We start from the raw sequence: 12,658 nt of genomic DNA, 5'->3' as shown, positions 1-12,658 counted from the left end.
GTTTCGTCAGGTATTTTGGGCATCCATTTCCTCTCATTAGAGACTTGGCACTCAGCACTGAGCCAAGTGGAAGGAATTAGGAACATGCAAATTTCATTCCAAATATCTGATGTTTTAGAAATGAAGTGGAAAACACCGTGAGCAATTGTTTCTACGGTGTTAATGCATTCCGCTTACGTGGACCAAGGTTGAATTCCAAAGTTAGGAGTGGGGCTACTCTTCCCCTCTACGCCACTTAGAGGCTTTGGCTTTTGAAAATCAATGTTGAAATCGAATTTCGGCTCCTTTTTGAAAATTCACTGAATCCAAAAAGTGGATCAAAATAGCAAACAACTTTTTAACGTACCTTTTTATTGCCATTTAGATGGATTGTCTGAGGATTACCCCAGGTAATTAAAGTAAAAGTTTGTACCTATGTAGTAAACACCAGATAACTGTTAACGGGTCGTAATTATACCGCTGTTATTATGGCCTTTAATCCAAACGCTTCATTCTGAATAGGTGGCCTCTCTGGGGCTCTTTCTCGTTAAATCTGCGGTTGTAGAGACTCGTGTTTGGATTTCTTCTTTTGGTAGGAAGGGCTGTTCCTGTTTGTGGCTTCCCTCATGTTTTGATGAAATATTATCTCCTGTGTCCCAACATTAAATATCTTACTGCTGTAGTACATTAGGGATATTACTATTGGATTATTATATACACTATTGCTTGGGCTACGGTTTCACACAATATATCCTCATTTCATCATCTCAACATTATTTTTGCCATACACGAAAATCTTGACACTTTGATTACGCATTTCTCCATAAATCTGCTATTTAGGGAAAATACTAGAAAACAAAGCCAGGTTTTCCTCTTGCAAGTTGAGCGCTTTTTGCGATCTTCTGGACAGGCCAGCGATGGTTGTTAAAGTTCATGTGAATTTAGTGCTGATGCTCTATCTACATCCTCGGTGGCCGTCAGTGTAACTTCACATGAAGCCAGTGGTGTGCTGGAACCCACTCAGAAATTTCGCAGGTTGGTTGTCACAAACGGTTTGCTTGAAATTGGGCATGGTGGGAGTATTTTCACTACGGAAGTTGCTAAACACTACAAATTTGGGTTCACCCTACCAAAATAAAAGATCTGGCTGTTAAACATTTATCAGCAAACCAGTGGAAATCACTCAATAATTCAATGGTGATGAATATCCATCCTGTCCAGTAAACATTTCCTCTCCTTAGAACACACCATCCAAGATTAAATCTAAACCATATTGTCAATTATAGAAAATTCCACAGAATTGATAGAGTCTGAGAAAGATTGTATTATTTTTGGACTAAATGAGAATGGTCAACTTTACATCAGTGGTGAAAAATGCAATCTATAGACATAATTAGTATTAAAATTATTAATTTGTAAAGAGCAGTCATTTCAAGGTTGTACTACAACTCTTAAGGCTTGTTTGCCTAATTTTTGTTAGCTAAATTAGTACTCTGCACTTACTCAGATATGGATAATGGTTCCCTCACCGTAAAAGTCCACCATAATATTTCCGTACCGGACTTTGGAGAGCTCGGTCTCTCTGCTGGGAGTTCCCTGCCCTCGGTATGCATCTAATAAACATACAGGCATTCCACTAACACAACTATTTCAGATGCTGTCATGAAATATTCAAGTGATAAGTTAGGTAGCATTCGGGCCTGGGAGGAAGGTACTTGACCTCAGATTTGGACGACAATTGCACAGAAAGATTTGGAGACTGACTGAAACAGTCTGCATATTCTTTTCTTTTTTTAAACAAAAGATGTTTATTTATTATTTATTTACTTAGAGAGAAGAGCAGAGAGAGAGAGAATGATTGAGAATCCCCAGCAGGAGCCAGAAGGGGGGGCTCGAACTCACAAACCAGGAGATCGTGATCTGAGCCGAAATCAAGAGTCAGATGCTCAACTGACTGAGCCACCCAAGCACCCCCTGCTTGTTCTTTTATACTGTTGGATGATCCCTGATGATTTGTTTTTATAAATGCTGCAGCATGCTTTTTTTTATAGGCTGAAAGAATGAGAAAAACCTAATACCTGCCAGTATTAGGCAGGTGTTTTACACGTATTAGTTACTTAATCCTTGTTACAGCCCTACAGAGTATTACTACCATCGTAACTGAAGTCCAGAAAAGTTGAGTAATTCACGCAAAGTTATGCCGTTAGTAAGTGGAATAAGGAAAGATAAGGGCAAAGAAGCATGGGAGAATAGGAATGGGGAATACAGAGTGAATGAATTCATGCTATAATGGGGCAAAAGTTCGTGTGTGTGTGTGTGTGTGTGTGTGTGTTCAAAATTTGTCTTCTTGGGGTGCTGGTATGGCTCAGTTGGTTGAGTGTCCAACTTCAGCTCGGGTCTTTATCTCTCTGTTCATGGGTTCTATGCTGACAGCACAGAGTCTGCTTGGGATTCTCTCTCTGCCCCACCCCTGCTCACACTCTCTTAAAAATAAATGAACATTAAAAAATTTTTTTAATTTGTTTTCTTCATTCCTTACCTATTACCCAACTATATCAGACACGTATTAGGCATTTGCATGCTATATTTTGTTTAAACCTTACAGCAACTCTTGTTGGTAGGTTATACTTATTAACACTATTTTATTTTACTTATTTATTGTCTTTACCATTTTAGAGACAAGGTCTTTGAGGTTCAGAAAGGTTAAGTAACTTGCCCTGAATCACACAGCAAATATTTAGAGGATTTAATGTTTAGAACCAGATCTGTCTAATCCCATGCTATTTAAAAAGACATAAATCCAAATAGGGACAATGCATTTCATGATGATTTTGCTTTATGTATTTACTTGTGAATTGTCTTTCCCTCTTCCCACCCCAGTGTAAGTCAGGAACCACACTCACGTTACTTATTGGTGTAATCCCAATGTACAAAACAATGCCTGGGTCATTGTGCACACACAACACATAATGTTTGAATAAATGTATGGATCATGGGGTCCTGGGTGCCTTAGTGGGTTAAGTGACTAATTCTTGATTTCAGCTCAGGTTATGATCTCACGATTCAGGAGATCGAGCCCTGCATAGGGCTCTGCACTGACAGCCTGGATCCTGCTTGGAATTCTCTCTCTCTCCCTCTCTCTCTGCCCCTTTCCTGCTTGCACTCTCTCCTCTCTCAAAATAAATGAATACACTTTAAAAAAAACAACAACAACAACAAAACAGAATTTATTATTTAAAAAAACTGTATGGACCACAAGAATATAATCAAGTTAGATCATCATATTCAGCAGCATCTTTCTGATGTTACTGGCTACAGTATTGGACTGGATCAGGGGTTGGTGAATCCCTTGAGAGACAAGAGACCTGACACATTTGGCTATTGTGCATGTGTGGGCAAAAGAAGGGTATCCATCAGGGTGCAGCCAGCCCCTAAACCCCCATGAGAGGTCGCTGGGTATAAACCATGAGGTTTCCCCCCAGAGAGAAAAGCATGACATGGAGAGGTTCGGTGGCTTGTCATCAGTATCCTTTATTGACCGTGTGACCTCTGCTCATGGAAATGAAAAAGACAAGACCGTCTCCCCGTGGTCTTGATTCTGCAAACTAAGCATCCTGTGCAAGAGGATGATGTCTGGACATGTTAATAGTTATCACCGGGCAAGGAGAAATGGGACCAGAAGGAGAGAGAGGGAAGCCAAGAGAGAGGAAGACAGTCACTGAATCATAATGGCATGCCAGATACTATTAAGTTAGTTCATTTGATAGTCATGGTACACCCATAATGCAGATATTATCTCCATTTTACTTACAGATACTCAGGTTCAAAGCGTAACTTGATCACCTCGCTACCAAGTGATAGAGTTGGATTCAAAGGCAGGGCACTCTAGCTCCACACGACCAAAGAAACAGTTATTATTTGTGAGCACTCTCAGTGTGACAGACTGGATATTTAGCTCACCTTTAAGGCCCAGTACGATATAACAAAGGAAGAACTGAAATCCCTCTTTAATGGCAAGCAATATGTGAGACACAGTGGGCTTGCCATGCTTTGTCACTGTCGCAATTATACGTGAAGCTCCCAGGATTTGAGAAGTGGTATCCCTCACTCCAAAGCTTATGGGCTTCCTCCCTCGCTCGCACAGAATCTATTTCAACAGGCGAATTGTCTTTTAAGACCATACCTGTCCTTTCTGAAACTGCAGGTACTTCTAAGTAACCCCGACGTCTTAACGTCAACGTCCCTGCCGTGTGCGTGACCTCAAAGCATTTCCTTTATTAACGATATCGTCATTTTCTCCGTAACCACACTTAAGTTCTAGATCTTATGGGTGGAAAAAAAAAAAGATTCAAGCCACTTAGAAAGAAGCCGTGGCATATAAGAACAGAGCAACCTCTTTTTTCACAGTGTAATTTTGAAAAAAAAAAAAGTGGCATTTAGAAATAGCAAGAAAATAAGAATTATAAGGCCTAACGCACCCCAGAATGTTAGATAGGAATTTGGAAAACTTCTAATGGATGTACGCATCCTTACATGGTGGGCAAGAACTGTCCTCCACAGTATTTACTCTCAGTGACATGCTTAACACACTTCTCTACTTGGCAAGGTGAACTATGCGATGCCCGCACTAGGTGACACCCCTAGGAGGAAACTGATTCTCAACACAGTTAACTCCTTCCTCCCACAGCTAATAAGTGAGAGCGCTGGGCTTTGAAGGTGAACCGGCCTGACATCAAAGCTCTGCATTCCAAAGGCGTCTGCCCGATTCAACCTGTCCCCTAAGGATTATTCACAGATATTTGTTTTCCGTAGCCCTCCGATCTATTTGCTTAGCTTAGTATAAACAGTATATTCTTTTTGTTATTGTTGTTTATTTATTTTGAGAGAGAGAGAGGGCACGAGCAGAGGAGGAGCAGAAAGAGAGCCAGAGAGAGGATCCCAAGCAGACTCTATGCTGACGGCATGGAGCCCAATGTGGGGCTCAATCCCAGGAACCGTGAGTTCATGACCTGAGCCAAAAGCAAGAGTTGGATGCTCAACCATCTAAGCCACCCAGGTGCCTCCCGCCCCTGTCAAGAGTATACTCTTGAGTGAGACAGGAAAAGAACTAAGAAAAGGCTACCAACTGTCTGCATTAAACAAGTCACTTCCCTCCACTGGACCTCAACTCCCTCATGTATAAAATGGCGGGGGGGAGGTGTTTCACAAGAAATTACGAGAGCCTTCCTCAAGGAAATGCTGTTGAGAGGCACCCGGGCGGAAGAAAGTGGGCACCAATTTTCGGTCACCTATAAACGAGCCCTGCCTCGGCTCTGTCGCTTTCTAGCTGTGTGGCCCTGGCCCAGAGAGACAGTTCATCTTTGCCTTCATTTCCTCAACTTTAAAACAGGGAAAGAAAATGCCTCATCCGTGAATTGCTGTGAACTTAATGTAAAAATATGTAGACACTGAGCAGCGAATCTCCCGGGAACCACGGCCAGCGCAGGTCGTGCTTGCGGAAGATTGTAAGAGCAAAGAGGGCGGGAGAGAGGAGGCAAACCCTTGGGGGCGAATTATATAACGTGATGTACCCCCTTGGCACATCAAACCCAACCAGACCTCCTTCCCCTGGATTCGCTTCTGCTTTCTCCGTGGAGCAGAAGGAAGGGAAGTAAATGCAGGAATGACAGCGCGACTTGAGCCGGGAGGAAGAAGCCCGGGAACCAGATTATGAGACTTCGCCCCCAGCTGAGAGGCCCGCTCGACTCACGCTAAGTGTGCGTGATCACTGAAGAAATAGTGGCCTGGGAACCTACCAGGCGCCAGGCCCTGTGCTTGGTGGGAACTCAGACGCTGCCCCCGCCTGGCCCTTAAGGTCCTAAAGGTGGAGATGACGATACGAGCAAAAACAAGGTTTCACGTTAGTGCAGGTGCGAACGAGGGCTCTCGTAGAGAGAAGACACCTGCACAAGCCCATGTGTGAGGGGCCCCCAGGCACCATGATACACCAGCTGATAGAAGGTGTATTTTCTCACGTTGAAAATGGAAGACGGTTAAGCCTTTGGCCTGGGAACCAGGTGAATGTCTGCATGGCTGGGCATAGCTCTGGATCCTTGTTTCAGGGTCACGGGGAGCTACAGAAGGAACTCGATGTCAGCAACGGCTGCAGCAGCGTGTGCAAACAGGCCACGTGTGTGCAGAGGGGGCGGTGCGTGTGTGTGCTGCACATTCACACATATGCACGTGTGAATGTGAGAGCAAAGCCCGGCGCGCGTGGCCTATCGGGTAATCATTTTCTATTGGGAGACCCCTGCTGCTCTGGGCTCTCACTTCCTTCCCCGCTCCAGTCATTTGTTTTCTCGGACAGTCTATTCCTCTGGCCACTCTTTGCTCCTTGAAAGTGGTTTCCACGACCCTTCTCCCGGAGAACCGTTACTTAGGAATCCGTGCCCTTGACCTTATTTGCTTCCACCTGTGTTCCCCAGATCCACGTTCTCTCAGCCAGGGCCAATTTTACTAGAGCTTTCTTATCCCTCCCTTTGAAAGCCCTTGAAGGCACGTTCTTTTCTTCCCCAAACTGCACACAAACGCTGAAATGGGTGAAGATTCATCGAGAGAAAGGTCAGTGGTTAATAGGCACAGCTGGACAGGTGACATTAAACACAGTCTTTTATACAAAGCCCCAGGCAGATTCAGGAAAATGAAAAATGGCCCCAGAAAAAAAATGGCCAGGTATCTCCCACAGAGCCTGCCTCATGTGGAAGACACCCCCAAACCACATTCAAAACGATAGCCTCTTCTCGACGGGTTGGACCTAAAACACAGTATTTTATTACACACGCAGATGCACACATACCTATTTTATTTTTTAGTTTTTAGGGGTTTTTTTTAATGTTTTTATTTATTTTTGAGACAGAGAGAGACAGAGCATGAGCAGGGGAGGGGCAGAGAGAGAGGGAGACACAGAATCCAAAGCAGGCTCCAGGCTCTGAGCCGTCAGCACAGAGCCCGATGCGGGGCTCGAACTCACGGACTGTGAGATCATGACCTAAGCCGAAGTTGGACGCTTAACTGACTGAACCACCCAGGATTCCCATTATTTTTTTAGTTTTTCAGTGTATTTATTTATTTTGAGAGAGAGAGAGAGAGAGAGCATGAGCAGAGAAGGGGCTGAGAGACAGAGAATCCCAAGCAGGCTTCGCACTGTCAGCACAGAGACCGACGTGGGACTCAATCTCCCGCACGAACCGTGAGATCATGACCTGAACCGAAACCGAGAGTCAGACGCTTAATCGACTGAGCCACTCAGGCGCCCCCACATTTTATTTTCTTTAAAGTAAGGCACGAGGTTTCAATATACACACACGTATATAGACACACGCGTGTCATTTTTTATCAAAGTAACACAGGTATGAGGTTTAAAGAGACACACGCACAATTGGGAACTGTCAGTAACACGTTCTCATCCCCATCCAGCTCCACATAGACAAGCACTTCTAATTACTTCAGCCTTCTCTGTATTTTTTTACTCATAGCTCATTGTCTTTAAATATGCCTGCACTGTTATCATTTTGAGGTACGCTCCCTTGACTTTGGCGATCTGGGATGCTTCTACGACCTTCTCTCCCTCTTTCCTTCTCTGGGGGTCGAGCTCCCCTGCTTTCCCTGGCCGCCCTCCCATTTGCCTTCACAGACATTTCTCCTAATTACATTCTTGCCTGAGGAACTGCGTTTTGGCATCTACTTCTCGGAAGACCTGGATTCTCTTCTTCTCTTTCATAAATCCTTCGGCGGCTGCTACAGGACGAAGTCCAAATTCCAGTAGAGCCTACCCAGACCTGTAAGACCTATTAGGAGTCAGAGTGGTCTCGATTGCATCCTCTTTGCACACGGAGCCAGGCACCCCACTGTTTGTGACCCTCTCCGTCCTCCTCTGTCTTTCACACATGCCGCTTGCCCTCGTCATTTCTGAAACTCCCTCTCTTCTCCTGCCCACCAAGAAAACTGCTCATTATTCACGAGTGTCCTCAACCACAACTCTCCTATCCCCCACCTGCAGGACAGGAACGAGGCCCCCCTCGTTCTCACTGTGGTCTGCTGACGTCTTCTGTAGCCTGACCAGAGCGGGGAGTGGCTTTCTTTTTTGTGCTCTACTCCCCACCGGGACGAATGGTCTTAGATGGCAGGCAACATCCTTCCTCCTACTCTGTCAACTGGGAATGAAGTACCAAGGCTGTGGTGAGGAGAGAGACCTAGATTTCTCTTCTGACTCTACCACGTGATGGGTTGCTTGACCGTCACTTTTTGAAGGCTGTTTCCCTCTCTATCAAGTGAGGCAACAACATCAAGGGGGCCGTTAGATCCACTACAAAGAGCATCATGCTTAATCTTTCAGGTGCGGATCCCCACATAGCCCCAAACTCTGAAGCTTGATGTGATGTGCAAATACGTGGGACTTTGGTGTCCCTCTTGGAAGGGAGGAGAGTGACGGTATTTTGTATGCTAGAAAGAAAGTGAACCAAATATTTGGTGATCAAAAGAAGAACTGTGTCACTTATTATGAGTTCAGCCCTTCCAAATATTTCTGGGTCTCCTTTTTCTCTGGGCCAGTGGTACGATTGTGCTTCCTTGGCCCCTTGGAGCTAGTCTGGCCCTGTCATTTGCTTTGGTCAATGGAATGTGGCCAGAAGTGCTGTGCGTGCCTTCTGGGTAGAAGTGTTAAGCACTCGTGTGCAATCCACGAGACCATTCTCCTTCCCACTGCTGAGCGACTGGTGATGCCACAGGTGGTGGCAGATGCCCCATCAGCCATCAGTCTGTTTTCTAGACTGAGGGCATTGCAGAACAAGGCCAAAGCCAATGCCCGATGGACTTGTTCACCAGTGAGAAATATGCCTTTATCGTTTCCAGCCACTGGAATTCTAGATGGCCCCCGTGAACTTTGTGCTCCGATATTACTCCCATGATCATGGTACCTTACAGAGCAAAAGGGATTTTGCAGGTGCAATTAACATTAGCAAGTGATTCATAGGGAGGTTATCTGGGCAGGTCTAATCCAACTGCCCGGAGTCCTTGAAAAGCAGAGTTTTCTCTGTCCTAGTGGCAGAAGAGGTCAGAGAGATGTGAAGCATGAGTGAGATGTGGTGAGGAAGAGGTTCTCTGCTGCTGAGATGGAGGGGCCACGGGAGAGGAAGTAAGAAAAGCCTCTTGTTGTTCTCAAGGGATTGGATTTTGCCTTCGATTTGAATGAACCTGGAAGTGAAGTCTTCCTCAGGGTCCCCAGACAGGAGCCCCACCTGGTGGGGGCGTTGGTTTCAGCCCATAAGACCCGACACAGAGAACTGAGATTTGCCCAGATTTCTGCCGTACAGAACTGTGACCTAATAAACGCGTGAGTTTCAAGCTGCTCAGTTTGTGGCCACTCGTCATGCACCAGTGGAAAACAAATACATGACAGCACCATCACCTGGCTCGGCCAGACTGACACAATTCAGGTTTGTGGTGAGGACCATCCCACTCTAGCATTTTTGAAAGCAGAAATGAATTGTTCTTCCTCAAAGCCCTTGTTTCTCCAGAGCCTCGAAAAGTGTCTGACACATGATTTTTATCAGACCGAGAAAACAAGATTGATGCAATGTCTGTAGCAAAGTACCTGACGTGTGCTTAATAAAAAGGGGTGTTTTTTTTGATCAGGTTATAATTATCACTCGTGCAAACTGAAAAGTCTATCGCAGCTCTGTGAAACTGTTAGAGACGACTACTTTTTTTTTCTTTATTCCTTCCAAATCACCTAGAAGCACTTGAATAAATAAAGTGGGAATAATAAAAAGGCTGTGTCCTGGGGATTGTAGACCACTCGCTCTTTCACCCCTTCAAGAAGCCTCCCCCGAATTCTCAGAAGTAGGTGGGAGTCTTCCAGTTAGGTTTGTTCAAAGAATTCTCTATCGCTGTGTCAAGAAATTTGCTCAGCCACAATTAGTAATTAGTTGTGTGACTGATTGCTTAAAATCTGTTACTGTCTCTGAGGGCAGAAACTCTGCTGGGTTGGTTGGAGTTGTTTCTCTTTGACCTCGCGTAGCTCCTGACGTCAAGTAAATGCTCAACGCAAAAATTCCAACAGGAAGCAGAAGCGAGCCAGGAGGAAACAGAGCCAATCTTCAGTAATATATGTGCTATACAGGGCAGGACTTACTGTCCCAAGGAGACGGATACAGATAGAGGAATATTTGCCAGCATGCTAGGGACATGGCATCAGGGTGTCATCCTCTGACAGCGATCGAGCAAAAGCTAATTGTGTTTCTAGAGCTCTAATACAAATACTTGGGGTTCAGGGGGCACAGGAGGACAAGCAAGTAAGGTCCAGATGGCAAATTCCAGCCTTTAGATTGGGCTGACACAGTGAGACTCGTAGGGAAACCTGCTTGGGAACCAGGCAGGCTTCCAGGCCAACTCGTTCCAGAGAGCATCATGTCAAGTCTAGTGGACAGAAATGCCCTAGCACCAAAGGAACTAATTTCTATGGGGTCGAGGCATCTAGTATGGGTCTGGAGAAGGGAATTAACTCCAAGACCCATAAGAGGTTTGACAACCATAGGCTACTGCTGCCTGTGCTGCTTTTGCATTTGGAACCGTTGAAGCACTTGGCAGGTATCGTCACGGTTCATTTGCAGAGCAACTCCTAGAGACAAATGCTAATATGATCTCCGTTTTAGAGATGAGAACCTGAAGCACAGATTCTCATAGTCCTAAAGCCAGTCCCAAGGTCACAAGGCCAACCAGTATTCAAACGTAGCAGTCTGAGCTGTGAGTCCCTACTCTTAGCAAGATGGCAGTGTGAAGAGGTCGAAAGGAGTGTGTGTGTGTGTGTGTGTGTGTGTGTGTGTGTGTGTGTGTATGTTGGAGGCCATAGATTGAGTTCAAATATGACCCCACCATTTTGCAGCTGGGCCGACGTGAACACGCTTATCAACCTCTCAGAGCATCAGTGTCCTTCGTCACAAGGTAGACACAACTACACTTACCTCCGGAAGTGGTGATGGGGACCACGAGGGTAATCACAACAGGAGTCAGACAGAGCAGATTTCCAATATGTATCCCATCCCCCGTTTACCTTCTGCCTCTTTTGTGACACACGCGGCACCGGAAGATCAGCTGTGACGATCCCCAGAACCTGCCCCAGCTGGGAAGGTCAGAGAAAAAGAGAGGCGAGAGAATCGAACTTGCCTACCTTACTATTTCTGTGCCTGTTTGCTCGCTGCTGAATGGAGATCATAGTGCTTAGTTCACAGGGCTTTGATGAAGATCAAGTGAATTTTGTGAGAGTGTTCTACAAATGCAGCGTAAGGGCACGTCAGATATTATTATTCATTCCATTCTGTCTCATTCAGCAGAATAAAGGCAGGAAGAATCTGAAAGCCTAAGCATTGTCAGGAGACAGATGTGTGTTTTCAATTGTTCCTCTTGGAAATTCTAAAAGTAGTTTTAGCCTGAGTGAGTTTTGAAGCGATTCAATTTCCCTTTAAATTCAGAGATGCCGAAACCCTGTGATTTAGGCTCCCAGAACACACCATTGGAGGCGTCTGCCTGCTCTCAGTTTTAATCAAGTACTGGTACTTAGCTGAGAGTGAGGAAATAATGTCCCGCATCGTGGTTAAGCCTTTTAGCAAGAGAGGCAAGCTTGCCTATTTAGCGAGCCAAGCGCGCTATGGTTGGAAGGTCCACGTTCATTAGCATGGTTTCCAAGGCCCTTCAAGGTATGAGCCTTGTTCTATCTCTATCTCTCTGCTCTCCTCCTCCAGCTTCTGGTCCCAACTCTGTCTCCTACGATCTGCTTACTATTCAATCAACACATCATTAAATTCCAAAGCTCTATGTTTTTATGGTACACCTTCCCTCTGCCTAGAATGCTTTACCCCCACCAGCTTCCCACCATGACATATAGACTCTGTGTGTGTGCTGAAATATTACTCAGCCTTTAAATAGAACTCTAACAGGACTATGAAGTCCCCCTTCTCTGTCTTACTCTCAACCAAAATTTATGTCTTCCTTCTGTTTGTTTCTCTTGAAGTCATTTATGCATCCATCTATCCACCTCCCCTTCCCCCTCCTTCCCTCCCTTTTTCTATCCCTCACTCCATCCCACCTTCCCTCCCCTCTCTCCATCCATCCATCATTCCACATCTGAGTGTCTTCTGTATTCTAGGTGCCATACGAAACCTTAAGGTCCTTAAATAAAGGGTAAAAAACAAGCAAATGCTAGGTCACAGTCTTCAAATGTCCCTTTATGTAAGATAGAACATTTCAAAATATAGTTCTAGTGAGTACGTGAGGTAATGGTAACAGTGGAAGATGGGAAAAAAATGTGGTTTTTTTATGGGCAAATCAAAGAAGGCTTTAGATGGGAGGTGATAGCCACACTTACCTGTTTTGCAAGATGAGTAGGAAATTGCCATATGGGGCACCTGATTGTAACAATTTTTATAGTGTCATATGCTTACTTGTATATGTGACTTCCTACCTCTGTCATTCTGAAAGTCATCGGAGGGGATAAATCATATGCATTATTCATTTTTAGACCCTTGAGGAATTCCTGGAATGTTGAAATGAATGAATGGAGAGATACATGGTGATATTTTAGGAAAAGGAGAATATGTTCTTTTTTTTTTTTTTTTTTTTTTGGCATAAAGGAGTTCATGATAGC

The 12,658-nt window shown here is 44.8% G+C and overlaps 1 protein-coding gene across 1 annotated transcript in view; it reads left to right on the top strand.

The window, feature by feature from the left end:
- Window positions 1-11,662: 11,662 nt before the first annotated feature.
- LOC132664682 (uncharacterized) overlaps window positions 11,663-12,658 on the top strand; it is a 39,641-nt gene continuing 38,645 nt past the window's right edge. Inside the window, 1 exon segment of the mRNA XM_060611542.3 lies at window positions 11,663-11,711. Coding sequence (XP_060467525.3) covers window positions 11,663-11,711 — 49 coding nt within the window.

The sequence above is a fragment of the Panthera onca genome, chromosome F2 (assembly GCF_046562875.1).
Source record: "Panthera onca isolate mPanOnc1 chromosome F2, mPanOnc1 haplotype 2, whole genome shotgun sequence".
In the NCBI taxonomy this organism is placed as follows: Eukaryota; Metazoa; Chordata; class Mammalia; order Carnivora; family Felidae; genus Panthera; species Panthera onca.
Note: the sequence above shows the minus strand (reverse complement) of the source record. Positions and strands in the feature narration are given on the sequence as shown.